Source organism: Convolutriloba macropyga, chromosome 14 (assembly GCF_964194025.1).
Source record: "Convolutriloba macropyga chromosome 14, txConMacr16.3, whole genome shotgun sequence".
NCBI lineage: Eukaryota > Metazoa > Xenacoelomorpha > Acoela > Convolutidae > Convolutriloba > Convolutriloba macropyga.
The window spans coordinates 40,926,435-40,947,213 of record NC_134481.1 but is presented as its reverse complement, the minus strand read 5'-3'; the positions used below and the strand labels follow the sequence as shown (position 1 = coordinate 40,947,213).

At 35.9% G+C, this 20,779-nt stretch overlaps 1 protein-coding gene and 1 non-coding gene across 5 annotated transcripts in view; one reads left to right on the top strand and one right to left on the bottom strand.

Annotated features, from left to right (window-relative positions):
* Positions 1 to 4,897: 4,897 nt before the first annotated feature.
* LOC142353123 (uncharacterized) overlaps positions 4,898 to 20,779 on the bottom strand; it is a 102,084-nt gene continuing 86,202 nt past the window's right edge. For all 4 annotated transcript variants that reach the window (XM_075405330.1, XM_075405331.1, XM_075405332.1 and 1 more), the window contains exons 20-26: positions 19,534 to 19,691; positions 19,214 to 19,371; positions 17,200 to 17,367; positions 16,515 to 16,614; positions 13,000 to 13,240; positions 9,830 to 9,949; positions 4,898 to 5,335 (exon numbers count right to left, since the gene is read on the bottom strand). In XM_075405330.1, coding sequence (XP_075261445.1) covers positions 5,033 to 5,335; positions 9,830 to 9,949; positions 13,000 to 13,240; positions 16,515 to 16,614; positions 17,200 to 17,367; positions 19,214 to 19,371; positions 19,534 to 19,691 — 1,248 coding nt within the window. In that variant the 3' untranslated portion in view covers positions 4,898 to 5,032. The remainder of the gene's footprint in view (positions 5,336 to 9,829; positions 9,950 to 12,999; positions 13,241 to 16,514; positions 16,615 to 17,199; positions 17,368 to 19,213; positions 19,372 to 19,533; positions 19,692 to 20,779) is intronic.
* Positions 13,771 to 13,843, top strand: Trnar-acg (transfer RNA arginine (anticodon ACG)). The gene has a single exon. It is a non-coding gene; the product is annotated as a tRNA-Arg (tRNA).

Below are 20,779 nucleotides of genomic sequence, written 5' to 3'. Positions count from 1 at the left end.
GACTAAAAGAGCATTTGATACAAACTATTAAAAGACGCTTAGGCTGCATGAAATTAGATAGTAGAAATAACACATTCACAAATAAAGAAGCAATAAAGTCAATAGTATATCAATTGCGTATATGCAAACAAAACACAACAAATGTAACACCTTTCCAAGCACATTCTGGAAGAAAGCCAAATACACCACTACGTAATATTAGCACTATACCAAAGTCATCAAATTTATCATATAAAAACATTCTCCACCACTAATTAGACGCAGATACAGTTCCTGTGGAGGACTACCTCGATGAAAATGGATGGGTGACCGGTGACCGCAGTGACATACTCATCGAAGAGGCTATGCAAAAGGCACAAGTGGATGCAGGACGTCGTTACAATGGTGACACGAACAAATCGGTGTCCAGATTCATTATGCATCCGAAACTAAACAACCCCATTCTACGGTCGGAAAAGTCACTGGATATCAAACTTGCACGCAAGGCGTCTAAGAGGTCCAAAAGAGATCTTTGTGGTCTATAGGAAACATTTGGCCCCGGGCAGTACTGTTGTCCGCACTTCTGACACACAGCAGTTATTAAGGAACCTGGAGTTCCAGAGGTAAGTGTGAGGAACAGCGATATTGCGAAAATCGGCACTCGCGCTGAACGTAATACAGAGTTATGGCAATACGCTCAAAGACGTCCTCTTCCCTATGAGAAAACCACGGAAGAAAAAATAGCCCAACACACAAAGGACCTTAAAAAGAAATATCGTGGGGAGATCAAAATTCGCCATCGACCTACCAAATCTGATGCAGCCTCAGGAGTCTCATCAGCCAACAGCAATATTTCGAAGGCCATGTCTTCCCGTAAACCGAAGAAGCCACAACCGGGAACTACTCGCTCGAGCAAGTCGTCAACCAATTTAAGTACGTCCAATGCATCCTCTATTGCTGCGTCATCGATCACCTCGTCAACTGCTTCGCCGACCACATCAAAAACAAAAAGGAATCGACGAGCTCCGGACTATTTTGGTTTGGAGATTTCTGTCTGTTCCATTAGCGATGACTCTGCCCCTGCTTCCAAAAGACAAAAGACTGCAAATCCGGTTATTGAAACGGTTCTCCAAGAAGAGGCGTCACAGCCTCCTGCAACTGAAACAGAATTTGAGCTCCCAGTAGTGAGTCCTCCTGCACCTCCCCCTGTCGGAATCTGGTCTCCGGAGAGTTATGAATACAACGACTATGCAAGGGAGATTAGTATAAGCGTCTTCGACGCAGAAAACCAAACTTAAAACTAAGTAAACTGTTGTTGATAACTTATTCCTTCAATGTTTCAATTTTAATTTATTACATTAGCAGTTATTTAAAGTAAATCTGGATTTGCAGTACAATTGTGCTGATTTTCTGTTAAAGTTCACCATTATTTGTGAACGTGTTTAGTTTTTAAATTGTTAAAATTCATTTGGTTTCCTCGCAGTAAATCACAATCATTTAATCCGTTTGGGATACGCACCCCTATTGTGCAATAATTTGTGCTTTGTACTTACGATTAACAATATCTGTCAGGGACTTCCATGTAATGCAATCTAACCAGCATTAGTTCCTCCTTTCCACTATAGTTTTCTGTTGATTGTTGCTGCTCTCATTAATCTACTAATTATACAAACCAGTGCAAATGTTATTAATATTCTAAATTTTACACTGTTGCAGTTTAAAATTTAATTAGAGCCGAGGATATGTGGTACGGTTGTACCATATTAAGTTCATGTTTAGTTGTCTAAGTTTAGTTTCCCTTTAAGTTTACCCTTGTCTGACGAAGTCATAATTCACATACGTTAAGTTTGCTGCCGACTAATAAGTCATCTTTTCAGTTTGTTCACATCACCCACTTATTATCATTTTTCATTCTCATAAATTTCATCACTTAATTCAGTTGATCTTATTCTACTCTGTTTTCCAATAAGAAGAATCCCATTGGATTCGAGGAGGATTTCCACGTCAGATAAAATACAGCTACATTCGTAGCTCAATTGCTAAGCAAAACTGATAGTGGTAATCCCACAAATTAGTAACAGCTTGGATTCTCACCTCGAATCCCACTCTACAATTTATAAGTGGATTCGTGGCTCAAATACGTGTCTCTACGGTCAGGGATATCAAAAGGAGGTTTCTTAGCACCTGCAGCCGGAAAACTTCAAAAATCACCATGAATGTTAAGAAATTGGAAAAAAATTGCATGTGTCTATCAAAAAACTGCCCAAATACGTGATAATAAAAAGTTGTGAAACCATTCTATAACCATATTAAAGTATGCAGTAACTTTTTTTCAAACCCTTGAGGTTGTTCCTTGACACCTAGAGCTCAAAAGAACTCAAATTTTGACTAAAATTTAAAACGAGAAAAAAATTGTAAAAAAGGTATAATTTTTAGTGTTAATGTTTATATTACCAAAATATATAGCTCAAAAAAGTGTCATAAAAGTATTATGTCTTGAATAGGACTTTTATTATTATTTTTTCAAAACCTTAATTGTAGATTGGTTCAACAGAAAATTTGAAAAATTGGTCTCCAAAAATTCTGAAATCTGACCTTTAACCTTGAATTACGCCCTTCCCACTGACTTCACAGCTCTAAACACTCGAAGGACTAATGAACGAGGCTAAGGGAAACTTGTGATACTTGATGCACGCTTAGTATTACCTGTTTATCCCATTTTGAAAGCTCAAAGTCATGGAAAAAGGTCTGAAAACATCTTACAAAAAAATCAGGACAAGTCGACGTTCAGTTCAAAGAGTTTTTGTTAAATAAACAAAAAACAAGACCTAGAAGGGACTATTCGTGATTTGGAGAACCTTTGAAAAAAATCAGATCAAAAAATAAAAAAAAGCAAAGAAGCAACGTCAAAATGCCGCACAACACCACAAGCGATAAAGGGAAATTTGGTTCAAACAAAAAAAACTAGGCCTAGATTGGACTATGATTGCACGGGAAAAGCATTTGAAAAATTGGACCGAAAAATTGAAAATCTGTTAACAGCAAAGTGAAATTGCCGCATATGAACAAAATAAACACTAGCGAGAAAGCGAATTTTCGTTCAAACTCATTTTTCTCACTCTACCTTAAAACTAAAGTAAAAAAAATCACGACCCAAAACCATTCGCTTATTCGTTCTGCTTCCTGTTTCGGCGTGACCAAAAAACTACTACAATTTGACTTCAAAAATCATGAAAAGGTGAGAACAGATCTTTAAAAAAAGACAGAGCCCCGATACAATTCCAAATTTTTTGAATTGTAAAAAATAGGAGCGCTATAATAGCCGGCTGAGAAGCTGATGCGGCTATTAACAAGTACCGATAGATCCTGAAGTGAACGAAAAAATTGACTGACATTGATTGTCAACAGGAATTGTCAGTGCAACTAGGCCCTTAAATGACGTGGAAATGACTTTGAAAGACATTTGCTAAATATTCCGATGAAGAACTCGAAAAAAACTAAAACAGAAGTAAATTACCGCTTGCTAAAAAAAATTAAAAGTCAAAATTTAGTTAGAAAACCATTTTCTCACTCCAGTTTCGAATTGGATTGAAAAAAATTGGCGCCACAAAACTATTTGCTTTCTCGCGCAATTTCCCGTCTTGACGTGATCACAATGACCCGTCCCGTCTTTTCGTGATCTCCAACTTGACTGCTAAAACCGCGAAAAACTGAACAGATCTTTTAAAAAAGACAGGGCCCAAGGCAATTCAAATTCCTTGAATTATAAAAAGAAGTTAGGTAATGAGCATCTGAAACCGAGTGTCGGGCACGATTTTGATTGTTTATTTTTAAAGCAACTCATCAATGGAAATTGAGCGAAGTGAAATTGTAAATTGATTGACGAAGTACACAATAGAAACCCAATAACAGCCGTTAAATTAGTTACAACGTTATTGATGATGATATCGATATTGAAAACTTACTGTTGATTAACGTATTGTAGAGAAAATTTACAAGTTTGTTTCCAAAAACGATAAAACTCCAGGAACTTTGAGGCAAGTCATTCTGAAATTCTTGACTAAGCAAATTGACGCTATGCGTGATGTCATACGTTGATTGCTCACATACTGAAGGGAAAACTTTTCCAAGAGATGAAAAAAACTGACAAAAACTGACATATTTTACGGAGCTCTTACAAATCTTGTGCTCTTCAAAAAATTGAAAAGTTGAATACGTTTTCTTTTGAGTAGCGCCAAGCACTTAGCCTAGTATCAATTTTGAGCAGCGGCAGGCGATGGCATCCACATTCAAACAGCCGCGAAAAAATTCACTGCTGAGGAGCGAAACACAAGAAATTAAAAATTTTTAAAGGCACTCTAAATTTTAAATAGGGAAATGAACATTTAGCACAAATTGAAACAATATTCGAATGCAAATTTTACTAACATCAAGCTCACGCGTATAAGAATATTTCCTTCAAATCCATTATTGAATATCTTTACATGAAATTTGAATTAAAGGTCTTCAATACCATTCGACCTGCCAAAAAAGTTATCAACAGAGCCAGGTGAATTGTTCCAGTCTGGCCACTTCAAACATCAAAAGCTACTTGAAAAGCGCATTAAAATCTATATTAAAAGTGGTAGATTTTGCATACGTTTTATAGCATTTCAGCAATTGATCAAACTGCAAGTTGAGATTCCGTATGCAATAATGTAGAACCTTTTTTTGGTTCAAAGGTAAAGAGAAAAAGGTAACTATGACGCATTTTTTTCAACTAAAATATTTTACTTAAGTTGGAGAGCCATTTGAAAATATGTGTTTCAAAATTCATTCCGCTCATTTATTACCCGAAAACGACCCAACAAACTTTAGCAAGCTGGATTTAGCCAAACAAACTACCAAAATGGCCAAATAAACTTTAGCAAACAATTTTCTGGATTTATTAAGTCTTAGACCGAAGTTGCCAAACTGGATGTAAGTCCTGAAGTGCAACAAATAGCTGACTCTAAATCAAACTAGGCTGTATTCAGAGATTATTCAAGCAAATAGACAAACATCAGTCCTGAAATCAGTTATTGCTTTTATTTTCCACTGTGGCAGCTCGCTGTTCTTGCAACTGATCATGCATGCGCAGACACTGAACAGTCTTCATATCAGTGATGATCTGTTTCATGTCAGGGTTCAACAGTCTGGCACCCTCGTAGTAAGCCAGGGAATCGGGCCAGGAACGCTGATTGGCTCTGATGTTGGCTGTGGTCGCGTAGGTGGTGAAAGAGGGGAAAACACGCAGAGATAGAAAGCTGAAGAAATGCGCGTCGTCCAAGAATCCGCTTCGCTGAAGAATATTGGCCAGGGCTATCCACGCAATTGGCTGCAACAACAGAAAACCCGAATTAAATCAATAAGCAGAAAATTTCAAAACAACCCTATAAAAATATTAAATCATGTCAAACCTCCTCACCAAAAAAAAAAAAAAAACATAGCCGGAAGAATTCCGGAAACGACTCAAAAGAGGAAAATTGCCCATACTTTTGACTACACAACTGAACAACTATTGTGAACCCTGAACCTCCATAAACGCCATAAAAATTTAAGGAAGAGTAGAAACGGCATTCAAAAACAAATTGAATAAAAAAACTAGAAAAACTTAATGAGGTTTTTTAATAGTACAAGAGTAAAAATCCTTTCCAATTAGGGCAATGGAAAGATCGCAAAAGAAAAAAATGGGCAAGTCATAATAGACTAAGAAAAAAGAAAAACAGCAAAAAAAATAAGGAAAATGGTTTAAAATTTCCCAATTTTTCTATCAATTTTCTGAAGAAAAGAATGATTTACACCAACAAAACTGTAGTCAATTGGTAGCTGAATATTCCTTAAGTAACAAGCTTCTATCCACATCCCACTTAAAGCATTAATACAAAAAAAACAGCAAAAAATCATTAAATTTTGTCTAAAAATCAGCAAAACTGATCAAAATCCTATCATTAAACTCAGAATTAACTACTTGAAACCTTCAATTCCTATCAAAACAAGCGTAAAACTAATACAATATCATAATAAAACCTCATAACCATCAAAAGTTGCAAAAAAACTGCTTTTAAAAGAGTAGAAACTGTATTCAAAAACAAATTGAATAAAAAACTAGAAAACCTTAATGAGGTTTTTTAATAGTACAAGGAAACATAAAGCCGAGTAAAAATCCTTTCCAATTAGGGCAATGGAAAGCTCGCAAAACAAAATGGGCAAGTCGTTATAGTCTAAGAAACTTATCTAAGACTAAGAAAAAAAGAAAAACAGCAAAAAAAATAAGAAAAAGGGTTTAAAATTTCTCAATTTTTCTGTCAATTTTCTGAAGAAAAGAATGATTAACACCAATAAAAATGTAGTCAATTGGTAGCTCAATATTCCTGAAGTAACAAGCTTCTATTCAAATCCCACTTAAAGCATTAATAGAAAAAAACCGGCAAAAAATCATTATATTTCGTCTAAAAATCAGCAAAACTGATCAAAATCCTAGCATTAAACTCAGAATTAACTACTTGAAACCTTCAATTCCTATCAAAACAAGCGTAAAACTAATACAATATCATAATCAAACCTCATAACTATCAAAAGTTGCAAAAAAAACTGCTTTTAAAAGCCGCACGTGAACAAAAAAAAAATTTCACTCGCTTAGAGAAAATTTTTTCACACATCAATTTCTCGCTCTCTCAAAAACAGCGGTATGAACAAAAACCACTCTCTTTTCGCTCCGCTATTAACTTTTGTTCAGCCCCAAAATCACTCCAAATTTTTTCACGCGGTTCATTTCCCGCTTCAAAAATCACTCCAATAAAATTGATTAAAAAAAAAGGACTTCTCCAATACTCCTCTTCGAGTCTAAAAAACTGCTTTAAAAAGCTGCACCTGTACAAAAAAAATTCGCTCGCTTACATAAATTTTTTCACGCCTCAATTTCACTCTTTCTCAAAAAACAGCTGTATGAACAAAAAAAGTCTTTTTTCGGTCCACTCTCTAATTTTGTTCATTTCACCAAATTTTTTCACGCGTTTCATTTCCTGTTTCAAAAATAACTCCAAAAAAATTGATTTAAAAAGACAAAATTCTAATTTGACCTGAATTTTATAATTTTTGTTCATATTCATGCTCAGATTGCTGTAATATATGTACATTATACTCCAGTATTTTTACGCATAGTTATTAAAATGGTTGAAACGAGGCATTTATATCCAAGAATGAACCAATTTATAACGAAAATCAAAAAGCAGTAATCTAATTTGCATAATTTGGCAATTTTTGAGCCCGACTCACTTTCCAATCTCCAATCTGTTATTGGGGATCAATTTTGACACTTGAATAATAGGACAGTTTTATCATATTTGCCGTCTCGAATTCATTTAATTCAATAATTTGACTCAGCATTTCTGATAACTTGAGCTCTAATAACTTGCACCAATCATATAAACCAGAAAAACATATGTACTAACATACCCGGCAGATTGCCTGAAAATAGCCGCCGTTGATTCCCATAACTCTATTGGGATTGAAAGAAAAGAAAATATCAACAAAAACTGATTTTTGTATAAAAACATTTTTAAGTGCGATTTATTTTGATGTCATTTCGTAATTGAACATACTCCTATCTCTCAGTGAGAGGCTACAGGGTCTAGTACCAATACCAATAAGCAAAATAGATAGTAACTAAAACTTATGAGAACAAAGTTCAAGTACCGGGCATCAAAAATGGGCTTTATGGGTTTATCCCGTTTCTATTTCTCACTTTGATTTTTTATACTGACTCTCTTCATTTTGAATTGCTTTGCTGAGCAGCTGCTGTTTAAAAGGACTTTGAGCAGAATGACAGAAGAGTGAAACTAGCCTAGAGAAGTCAAAAAGATTTCACGCAAAATGTCGAAAAAGCGGCAAAATGGGTAAAGCAAAAAAAAAAGTTCGACGAAGTAAAAAAAAACATAGCAGGACAAGTCCTGAACTACAATTCAAAGAATTCAATGAAAAACTTAGAAGTACTCTACCTGACCAACAGATCACGTGAACAATGCCAGCGAAAACAGAAACAAAATCATCTCCAAAAACCTGAGAAATAAAAACAATAAAAAACTGAACAAATATATACTCATTGCTAAAACTCTAGAATCTTTCACCCCTAAGGCAAAATTTTATCTCTTTATTTATACCTATTTCAAAAATATGGTCAAAACCAATTTTTATTTCCGAAATCGGTCCAGTATTATATCTGCAATAATTGAAAGAAATTCATTGGCCCTTGAAGATCCATTAACTCGAAAAAGACCGAAAAATTATAAAAATTTTAATGAAATGTTACAGAAAAACGTGATATTAAAATCATCAGAATCGTTTCTGTGTATCTAGAGGCTATTAGACGCCATCCCGTAACCCAATTCCAAGCCTTCAAAAGCCAATAATTTTTAGAAAAAATATCAAATTTCAAAAAATAGAAATTCTTTCAAAAAAATGTAGAAAACCATTCACTTGCCCCCTCGCAACTATTTAATACCATACTATAAAACCTTGGATGAGCTTATCTCGCTACTGAGGTGAGAAAAACTGACTAAATTTCTAACATTCGAAAGGTTTAATTGTTGAAAACAAATCCATTGAAACTAACAACCATGCAGTAACTTTCATCAGACCGTGAAATAGTTTTTTTTTGGTACTTGAGAATGGACGAATACAAAAAACTGACAAAAACTTTGGAAAACCTTGAAAAAAATTGCAAATTTTATCAAAAATGTGCTAAAATTTGAGACATTAAAATGTTGAAAACCAATCCGTTGTTACTAGAAACTATGCAGTGCCCTATTATCAAACCTCAAAGGAGACTCCTTGGCCCCTGAAGCTGGAAGAACTCAAAAAAATGACAGAAATTTTCAAAAAACTTGAAAAAATAGCAAAAATTAGTATCATTTTGCGTGTTTGTGTTTGTAATACCAAAACATATAGCTCATAAAATAGTCATAAAAAGTAAATTTGTCTCGAAAAAGGCCTTCGTCAACTTTTAAAAACTTCAACCTAAGACTAATCAAACAAAAAACTAAAACAATCACAAAAAACATGAAAAATTGGAGCAATTTGAGCCCAAAAACTCCTAAAAACGACCTTTTAACCTTCAATTAAGGCCATCCCAGCAGCTGTACCACCCTAAGCACTTGAATGACTACTAAAGCCCTCTTTGGGCCTCTAATGAAACTTAATGCCCGCTGGGCTTTACCTGTTTATCCCGTTTTGAAAGATCAAAGTCATTGAAAAATGTGTGAACACATCTTTAAAAAAAACACAGCGCCCCAATACAATTCAAATTCTTTGAATTGTAAAAAATAGGAGCGCTATAATAGCCGGCTGAGATGAGGGCGGCTATTAAAAAGTACTTAATTTTTCTCAAAAAAGAGCACTCCAATAGAGATCTGAACGTGTACTCTTTTTCAACTTCAACTTGAGTGTCAATACTTTTGCGCGCATTAACATAAAATGAAATAAAGCCGGAAAATTGCCGGAAAACAGTCGCCGTTGACCCCGCTGACCGGCGTTCAGATTGAAATAATAACAAAAAAAACATAATAACGAGAAAAAGGGCCTAACTTTTCTAAGTCGAAAGGTTCTAATTTGGTCCGCAGATTCATTAGATTCGATGAAGATGGTGAATTCAGCCTCTAAATTGGAATACAATAATCTTAATACTAATAGCAATTAGCAGTATACTTTAATGAAATTGTCGAGGGGCTGACGGCGGCTGTTAATAATTTATTTAGCTTGCAGAATAAATCCATTTATGATTAGCTGAAAAATTGTAAGGGTGCGGACGGGGGGGGGGGGTTCTTGTTCATACCTTGGCCCTCATGGGGGAGTAGTAGAGTGCCTGGCGTATACAGTCGATTGCTTTCTGAGAGTTGCCCACTATCCTCCAGTACGTAACAGCCAAATTCAACAGCACAAATGAGTCTGCATTCTAGAAAACAGAATAACAGGGTAATTTTTGACAGACGAATAGTTAGTTCTTTCAACATAGTTTAAAAAAATCATAAATACTTTTCCATTTTGACTAACTTTTGTTCGCGGAATAATTTCCGCAGAATAGAAGAGGGAGCGGAACTTCAGAGATCTTGTATAACTTTTTTTTTCTATATTTATGATTACCAAATTTAGACATCGCTAAACCAAAACAAGAAAATAGACCAGAAAATTTATTTTTACATTCGTTTTTCAGTTGAATGGAAAACGCTAAAGACAGACAACAAACTGCCGCACCTGAACAATAAAATAACACTCTAAAAGATAAAAATATTTTTGTTCAAATGACGTTTTCTCCCTCCTCAAAAACGCCTACGCCGCAAAACCACCCACGTTTTTGGCGTGACGCAAACTAACACTCAAAAATCATCAAAATGTGTGAACAGATCTTGGAAAAACCGTAGCAGGACAGATCATGTTACATTTCAAAAAAATTTAATTGAAAACCCTAAAATCTATGCCTTAAAATTACTAGGAATCGGCTTTGAATCACTCAGAAAAATCCCGACAAAACAAACCCAAAAAAGTTAAAATCCTAATTAAATTGCAGCACGTGAACAAAAAAACTGTCAAATTGCGAAAAAAAATTCTCACTATACTCTAAAACCATACCCGGCAGATTGCCTGAAAATAGCCGCCGTTGATTCCAATAAGCATGATTGGGATTGAAAGAATAGAAGATATTGCAAAAAAAAGATTTTTGTACAAAAACATTTTTTAAGTCTGATTCATTTTGATGGCATTTCGTAGTTGAAGATAACGTACTTCTGTTTCTTAGAGAGAGGCTACAGGGGCTACTATCAATACCAATAAGCATTAGAAATGGTAACTAAGCCTTATAGGAAAGACGTTCAAATAGCGGGCATCTAAAATTGGGCTTTATGGGTTTATCCCGTTTCTATTTCTGACTTCAATTTTTATACTAACTCTGTTCATTTTGAATTGCTTTGCTTAGCAACTGATGTTCAAATTCACTTTTAGCAGAATGAGAGAAGAGAGAAACTAGCCTAGAGAAGTCAAAAAGATTTCACGCAAAATGTCGAAAACGCGGCAAAATGGGTAAAGCAAAAAACAGTTCGACGAAGTAAAAAAAATAGGAGCGCTATAATAGTCGGCTGAGAAGATGAGGGTGGCTATTAAAAAAGAGAAACTATTTGCTTTTTCGCTTCATTTTACGCTCAATTTTACATCACAAATCATCAAGATTTGTGACCAAATCTCAAAAAGTCTTTGAATTGGGGCAAAAAGTCTTGGAATTGAAGATATTAGGCAAAAACTTTGAAGTAAAATTTAGTGGACATTAGGCGAATACCTATTAAAACACTTAAGGACGGTAATTTGAAGTCCACTCGACGCTCTATGCTACTCAAGCATCTCTGATAATTTAGCCTAGATGATAATAGCTAACAACAACACAGATACATTTCTAACATTTCTAAGAATTATATATTGAGCTTTGCAGCGTTTCAGTTTAGGTCAGTCCAGCAACTATAGCAAAATTTTTCTCGAATTTTTCCATAGCTCTAAACTATTTAGAATATAAACGTAAAAACGTTTTTTGATATGTTCTCTACCCTTTGCCTCATATCTTCGGCCAAATTATTTTGCCCGAATATTACCGAGGGCTGTATAAAAGATGTAATACTTTGAAAATAAATAGTACGTTTGAAATGTACTTTGTTAAATCATTATAAAGACAATTGTCAGGAGGACACTTGAAAACTTTATGGCGGCATATCTCTTTTAGAGAACCCTTTTTAATTGTTTTATTAGGTACTCGCCAAGTTTCCTCAAAACGTTACTTCAAAATTTTGCCTAATGGCTAAAAACAATGTCGCCTCCTAATTGAGTTTATGCCTAATATCCCATCCCATTTGAATTGCAATAAAAAGAGCGCATCAATGAAATTTAAATTCTTTGAATTCTAAAAACCAAGATTATTGCAATATAGCTCAGCATACAGTTTTGCAGGTATATTAATTGAGGTTGGCGTAACATCAACGACTAGTAGAGTTCTGTAAAGAATTTATATAATAGCAGTGACGTTAGAATTTCCTCGGAAACTGAACACTTATGCAACTAAAAACATGCCCGACTATGGTCGAGCAAATTGCCCTCAAACGACGGGCGATGGGTTCATAGTCGAATGGCTTAACAAGGTTTCTCTAACTGCCGCCATATCCAATTTTTAATTCCAAAGGCCACCCTGATTCAGGCTTTTCCATTTTTCTGTTGACGAAAAGTTGAAACATACCCGGCAGATTGCCGGAAAAAAGCCGCCGTTGATTCCAATAAGCATGATTGGGATTGAAAAAAAGAAGATATTGAAAAAAAAAAGATTTTTGTACAAAAACATTTTTTAAGTCCTATTTATTTTGATGGCATTTCGTAGTTGAAGATAACGTACTTCTGTTTCTTAGAGAGAGGCTACAGAGGCTACTATCAATACCAATAAGCATTAGAGATGGTAACTAAGACTTATAGGAACGACGTTCAAATAGCGGGCATCTAAAATTGGGCTTTATGGGTTTATCCCGTCTCTACTTCTGACTTCAATTTTTTATACTGACTCTGTTCATTTTGAATTGCTTTGCTGAGCAACTGATGTTCAAAATCACTTTTAGCAGAATGAGAGAAGAGAGAAACTAGTCTAGAGAAGTCAAAATGATATCACGCAAAATGTTGTAAATGATGTAAGCGGCAAAATGAGGTAAAGCGAAAAATTTTTTTTCGACGAAGTAAAAAAAAATAGGAGCGCTATAATAGCCGGCTGAGAAGATGAGGCGGCTATTAATGACCAAAGGAAAAAAAACGGCCAGACGATGAACTGGTCGTACTAAAAATCGCATATAAAATAAAGACAAAGACGACTAATATGCTTGCTACAAACTTCGTTTGAAAACAATTAAGCGTCTAATTGAAGAGAGAGAGAGAGAGAGAGAGAGAGAGAGAGAGAAAGAGAGAAAGAGAATTGGAAAATGGTTTGACCTCATCTAGAGCTTGGGCCAATCTATCAGCCATCTGTTTGAGAGACAGACGGTAGTTTGAGAGTGAAAGAAAGGCATCTCGAAGAGTCTTCTCGCCCTTGTATTGGGATGCGCTTGCCCCCCTCTGTTTCACCCCCACAAAGTGGTCGATAGGTGACTTGCCCACAGTGTTCACACACACTGGCACGTGAAGTGCTCTCCCCACTTTCACTTCCTTATTCCAGTCAATGACGTCATCCACTCTGTAGAATAAGTGAAAAATCAACATTTTTGGTTAGTTTGAAACACGCAGCTGCAAAATGCCAGATTTCTGTGCCAGATTTCAAATGCCAGATTTCTGCAGTTTCAGATTTTTTCGCTCAATTCGGTTTCAACTCAGGCCCCCTCGTCCCACTGGGCATATAACTTTTACGCCCCCAGGCGCACGTGCTATATTTTACATAGTAACGTGCTATATATAACAGCACATAATTTGTAAGTGGGGGCAAAAAACACTGGGATGGGGGGGGGCACCACAATAGATCCCAAAAGTCAAACGTCAGTAAGTCCAATTGCATCCATTTTGCAAAGAACGCTTAAAATGGATTGGTTGAAATAAAGATAGGTTCACCGCAAAACCTATCCACCTGTTCAGGCTCTAAAAAGGTGAAACCAGCCAGGAAATCAAATTCCAAGTTTGCTAAGTTGAAGTCAAAGTAATAATCGTTTGGTTTGACATGGAAGAGAGGTCTGAAAAAGAAAAACTCGATAAAGCTCAGACACCTCAGTTCATGGCCGCATGGCCTAATGGATAAGGCGCCTGACTACGAATCAGGAGATTGAGGGTTCAAATCCCTCTGTGGTCAACAACAAGCATAGTAACTTATTGCACGTTCCTTATTTTACTTAATGATTTACTTTGCAAGGCTCGTGCTCTGTAACTGGGGGCACAAACGGAGAAGATCCAAAGAAGTTTTGCCCCCCCCCCCCCCCAGCTTAGTGAGCATAAATCTTTTATGACCCCCAGGCGCACGTGCTATTTTCTTACATAGTAACATGCTATATAACAACAAAATTTGTAACTGGGGGTCATAAAACTGGGGGGGGGGGGGGCGAAACAAAATAGATCCGGAATTTCGGGTCCTTATTATTATAGCCCCCCCCCCCACTGGACGGGAATTTGACGTATAGCCTCCCCAAAATCGTATCCATACCATGAAGGGACTATAATTTCATGGGAGCTACAATGGGAAAGACTAATTTTGATATTTCCTCTTAGAAGATTTCTATTCCCCATATTTACCCCGATTTATGAGACACCACTCCACTCGACCGAAAAGCGGTTCCAAATCACAAAATTTAACTCAAGATAGGTTTCTCCCAAGATTAGATTGACAAAATAAGATAGACAAGATAAGACCAGATAAGACAGAAGGCACATATCTTTTACGCCCCTAGGCGCACGTGCTATACTTTACCCATTAACCTGCTATATAACAACATAAAATGTAATTTGGGGGCATAAAAACACTAGAGAAAAAAGAAGGGATCGGATTGTACTATATATAGTGCCAGGTTTTAAAACTTGTAAAGCTAGTGTTTCAAGGAAGGTTACGTGACTCTCATAAAGTTGCTGATGAAATCTGACATAATTCGAACCCCTACGTTGTTCTCGACGAATGCAATGCCCGATTTTCTCAATCTCAGCAAATTCATCACAGACGTGTAACCTATACGAAAAAAAACTTTGCCGTTTGCGCCCCCAGCTTAGTGGGTGAACATTATTTGCAACGCCGGACGCACGTGCCCTATTCTTACATATTGATTTACCATGTAACGACACAAGCTCTGTAACTGGGGGTGCATAACGTATTGGGGCACACAAGCGGAAAAAGACCCCGAAAAACAACCGAATTGAACTGGATCAGGGCAAGTTTACTTTCGTCTGAATCTTTAATCATTATTCAAATTAGACTGAACCCCAAGTGTCATTTATCAAGTTACGAAACACTGCTAATTTGAAAAAGAAAATAGAAAAAAAATGCCTAACTGTTTAAAAATTCCCCAAAATCTAATATTCTAACAAAGCAGACAAGATGTTATTTATGAGTCAACATTTATTTATATTTAGAGCCGGAATGACCAAAATTATTTTTTCTCAAATTAATATAAACAATTTTTTATTAAATTTTCTCCCGTATATAATTAATCTGCCTCTGGTTGTATATAAATATTCATCCCAAATATATTGCCCAAAATTGACTTAGGTTGTTTTCGTTCACATTTTCCGCATTTTTGCCTAAGTTCTCTTCAATTTTGATTCAAAATTAAGTGAAAATTGTTAACGATAGTTTCATTGGTTTTATAGACAGAGGAGTGCTGCTGATCTGCATAAAGTTTAGAATAGAGTTTTTGTATAAATTCTAGCACAATTAGTTGAAGCGCAAACCTGAAAACTGCAGACACAGTCCTCTCAAACTCAAAAAGAGCAAGTTTTGATTCCGCTTCCAGTAAAGTGTTCAGGTCTTTAACAATTATCCAAAATTTATGATTTATTTTTTCGAAATTTTGACAATTCCGATTATCCATTTTGAAAACACTTGGAACAATTACGTATTTTTTGATAAACGAACAGCAAAATTTTTCAGTTTTTGTTTTTTAAGGCCAAGTATACACAAATATATACAAGAATGATTTCAAATCAAAGATCATTTTTTTACAGATCCCATATACGAGCAAATGATTCCCAAGGAACATAATTGCGGTGAAAACCTCTCGGTTTTTTATGACTTAAACACTCCTGTATTTTGCCTATACTTGTTGGCATTTTGTAGTCCTATGACTTAGTCTCAGTAATGGCATGTTCAGTTTGCTTCCTATATAGTTTCAATTTAATTTGTCTGGTATTATTCGGATGAAATTTTATGGTTGTTATAACTTTTAAAATAGCTTTAAAAAATTAGTTTTGAACATTGTCACATGTTTATCTTCGTCATTTTTTTAATTTTCGTCTCAGCAACGAGAAATTGCATGCGCTTTCTATTTTTAGTTAATCTAAATTGAGTCTTTATATTGGTTTTATATTTTAAGTAATGGTTTTTTGGCTTTGATACTAGGAGTTTTCACAAAAACTGGTACGATTTTTGGAAATTTGTCCAATTTGTGTTTTTTTTGTTGTTTTGTCACATTATCACATTAGTGAGTTGGCACGTGTCACATTAATGGCTTTGAAAGAAGGTGCAATTAAACAAATCATTTTTTTGTGAATATGATATGGTTTAAACAGCTTCGACACGGTCGCTGTTTTGACTTTATTAAGTGTTTAGCGGTTTAAAGCAATATTTTCTTTTCTTACACCAACTATTTTTCGAATACATTTGAAAATTTTCAACCCAAATACCAGCATTTTTAAAGGTTTTCAATCTTTTCCCGAGTTGGTAGACTATTAAGTCAACATTATGGACGATCTGGGTCGTAATGTGCAAATGCATATTAATGAGCCCACTTGTTTTCACTCAAGTACTGATTTTTACTAACTTGTATTTGAAGACTGAGGGTTGAATGAGTGAACTAGAGGCAGAGACTGAAGTGTGTGGCCAATTTGAACATGTCTCTTCTGTCATCAGAAGGCTCTGAACTGTTAACAAAACACCAGAAACAAAAATAAACAACTCCACAAACGCTTATTCCAATAAAGTTAGCTTAGCTCTATTATTTCACATTGGTTATGATTTACTCGGGCTTCTACTAATAACTTTTTTTTGAACATACATTTTTGTAGTAAAATCTTGGTCCATTTTCATCAGGTAACTACGGGCATTTATTCAAGCCTTCCGTCATACCGAAAGCGGCCAAGAAAATAATCTTCTAAATTAAAAAATATTCGATTTAATATTTGCATCTAAATATTTACCCAATCGGGCGTAGAAAAAATTTCTCGTTAAAGTTTAGTTGTGTTGAATATTATAGCTTCATAAATTTTAGCTTTTCCTGTGGCAGCGCTAAGAGGTTACTATCGAATTTTTGGCTGAATAACTTAAAAAATGGTAAGATCAGCTGCATAGGTCTAGCGCTTCTTATCTCTAAAACCAAAAAAAAATCCAATAAACTCCAACAGTTTCAATAAAAACCAATTGAAATAATAATTACAAGTTAAATTTAAAAAGTTATCAAATTTTAAACTAGCAGTGTTATGAAAAATGCAGTGTTTGTTCAAACGTACACATGACGTCAGAGCTGGGCGTTGTGGGTGTGAACATAATTGAGAGATCGTGAAATTTGGGCACCATCTCAACTTCCAAGTTGCCTTCGACCTGACTGGTTGATGCTATCAAGTTCTCCTCAGTGGTCGCAGCACTAGCAGACGATGACACGTTATTGTCAATGACACCTTTAACATTCAGTTTTTAGAGGCCAGAGAGTCATCTATAAAGATGTTAAGTTGTACAAAACGAGATCTGAAATTGATACACTCATGTGCCAGCTTTGAAATATCAGATCTCTGCAGGGCCAGATTATCCTATATACAGTGTCAGTCAAAAGAGTGCTCTAATTTGGTTGGCAGTTTCCTTAGATTCGATAAATATGGTGAATACAGCCTGTAAATAGACGGACAATAGGCTTAATACCAATATCAGTTAGCAGTATACTCTAAATAACTCTGTAATGGTTAGGTGACTCTGTTTGAGTGACTGACAACTTCTGGCGTTTATCAAGAACTGCGAAGCGGTTCGAGATATTAAGTCAGAATTTCGAAGTGACCTCTGCAGAGTCACGTAACCATGCTTAAAACACAAAACGCGCACGTTTTAAAATGACGAAAGTCAATGGAAGTAAACTTCTGGCTAGGTAGCAACTTCTGGCACTGCATACTTTCCGCATTTTAAAATGTGCATGTGAGTGTTTTTAGATATTTTAATACACAAAGTGAAGTTCTTAAACGTTAAGTTTTAAAGCCCGGGCTTTATTTGTTTATCCAAATTCTTTTGATTTTGCTTGTTGACCTTAAATGTGTTGAATGAATCGTAAATCCCATTCTATTGAAACGGTGGGGTAGGACATAAATCAAGCGTTGAAGTCGTGACTTATGTAAAGCGCAACAAAGTTTTCGACTAACGTCGGACAAATTGCCCTCCAACGACGAGCGGGGTAATTTAATTCATAGGGCACTGTGGCCTACGTATATTAAGAGACTGAAGCAAGCATTAACCAATCGGCCATCAGAGTATGGCCATAATTATCTTACAATCAATCTGGTTTTCGCAACAGACTTGATTTCTGAATAATAACACCTTAAGTGACGTAAAAATCAAGAACTCAAGCGTGAAAAACTCATCCGAGAAGAGAAATCAAAGAATAGTCAAGAACGAAACGGTCAACCAAAAAAGTTTGCATAAGGCTATTGCATACAATAGTTGATTCAAACTTCGTTCAAGGCCAGCTAAACGTGATCGAAAGGTAAAACGAAATAAAAAGGGAGGGCACATAAATAATAGTCTTTGAGAGGCTGACATCGGCTAAAAATGAGCCACTATTGTCGGAATTGCTCCCAAACATCTTGCGGTCTCAACTCTATTGCAACCGGCTTCAGTTCCGGTGGAATAGGTTCATTCAGGTGCTTCAAATGATGTTATTAGAGCTCACTAGTAAGATTAAAGTGATAAATAGACCTAAATGAAACCAGTTTCTAGCGTTTTCCATTCGACTGTTAGTATTAACTGCTGCTAACTGAGTTCAGCTGCTTAAAATTGTGAAAGAGAGCACTTTTGATCTCTCACAAATCAAGAAGAGTCACTGGAAAATTCAAATAGTTAAACCAAAAATCTGGTGAAGAAAATGGTGAAGAAAAGGGTGGACGGGGCTTATTTGGGAGGGGGGGGGGGTGAGTAGGGGTTCAAACTTTTAAGACCAAGAACCCCCCTTCACATCATAAAATTGTCTCCTCAAGACAGTTTTGGTGAATCGCATACTTAGAGACTGGTAAGGTGTAAGGTTCTAAGAGAACTGCTCGGCCACTTAATTCCCTCCGGGCTTTACCTGTTTATCCCGTTTTTGAGAACGAAAATTTGAAAGGGACAGACGAAAAATTGGTCAAGCAAAAAATCGTATTAAAAAGACTAATATAATTGATTCAACTTATTATAAACTATTCAGCTTGTTTGCGCTATTTCCATACGAGAAAAAAATACGAGCTAATTTTGCAAGTAAAAAGGATTAAAAACAAATATCCTACACACCTCTCTCTTTCTGTCTCTCTTTCACTCGTTTCAGATTGGCTCTCTGTGACAGCTGCAACTCCAGTTCACAATATTTGGTCAGCTCATTGGTAAGTTGAGACCAAACTGGACCTCTTGGAGCCCACACATTGTAACTAACGTCTAGTTGAGGGGTTTTGCTATAAAAAGACATGTGTTCAATATTTCCGACCAAAGACATCTATCTGTGCAATTTTGGCATCTTTTCCTGTTGAACCCCCCTCCCCGGGGGGGGGGGGGGGGCGCACTTATGGCACACAATAAAAAAGTTCCAACACCAGAAGCTAACAATTGTTGATCACCTGTTGCACTGCTCCACAGAACCAGCCGGACACTGTATCTGGTCATTATTGATTAGTTTCTCCCTCAGCTTTGCCTCAATCTCCTCATACTCCCCAGGCTCAAATGTCGATCCAGACGCCTTTGGTGAGATGCGAAACTGGACTCGGGAACCCGACACCTACAAAAGTTTGATCAAAAATATTGAAAAATTCGTTCGAAAACCATTTGATTACTGCTTCTATGCCTTAATTTTTCAACGATAGTTTGCTTAAAAAAATGTATAGTCATCATTACACGTGGACAGAAAAAACCCTAATTGAGTTTATAATTCCTCACAATTTTTGCATCTCTGAATTTTACAAAACAAAATTAAGATTTCATTAATACCACCGACAGATTGCCTAAAGAGCGGCAAATCTGACCTCCGTGCCGCAGATACAGACAGCAATAGATACAGAACTGAGTTGTCGATTCAAGTCATAGAAGAAGCCATAAAACAAACCAAAGTAACACAACCCACAAAAACAGTTCAAGAAAGAAAGTTTGCTTGAAAGCTGTTCTGAGACACAGTCAGCAAAAACGAGTGGAAAAAACCACAGGAGGGCGCAAGGAGCCAAGCGCACAGCTGACGCGGCCAGTAAACAACTAAAAGCGGACAAAAGCTCAAAAATTAATCTCATAACAAACAAAAAAATAAAAAAACAAACTCATAAATAATGTTTAAATAAAGTTTTTAAGTCAATGAAACAAGTCATTCAAAACTCTTTCCAAAACACATACTCGGCAGATTGACAAAAAATACCTGTCATTGTTTCCCATAAGGGTTGAAAGAATAGAAAAAAATGGAGGAAAAATGATTGTTGTACAAGACGTTTTCACAATGCGAACTATTTTTGAAGTCATTTCCTAGTTGCAATTGTTCCTGGTTTTTAGCAAGAGGATGTACGACATTGAACTTATGACAAAAAATCATTCGAGATAATAACAAAGACTTAAAAAGAACGAAGTTCATGTAGCGGGCATCAAACTGGGCTTCAAAGGTTAACACCGTTTCCATTTTTGATGATTCTGAATCTGATAATTCTAGATTCCTTGCAGAGTAACTGTTGTTTAAAGTAGTTTGAGCTTAGCAAAATCACAGAAGTGCATAACCAGCCTAGAGAAATCAAAAATATTCAAGGAAAAATGGGTAACAAGTTGTGAAATAGAAAGACAGGTCCTGAAATACAATCCAAAAATTGAATGAAGAAATAAACACTGCACTAA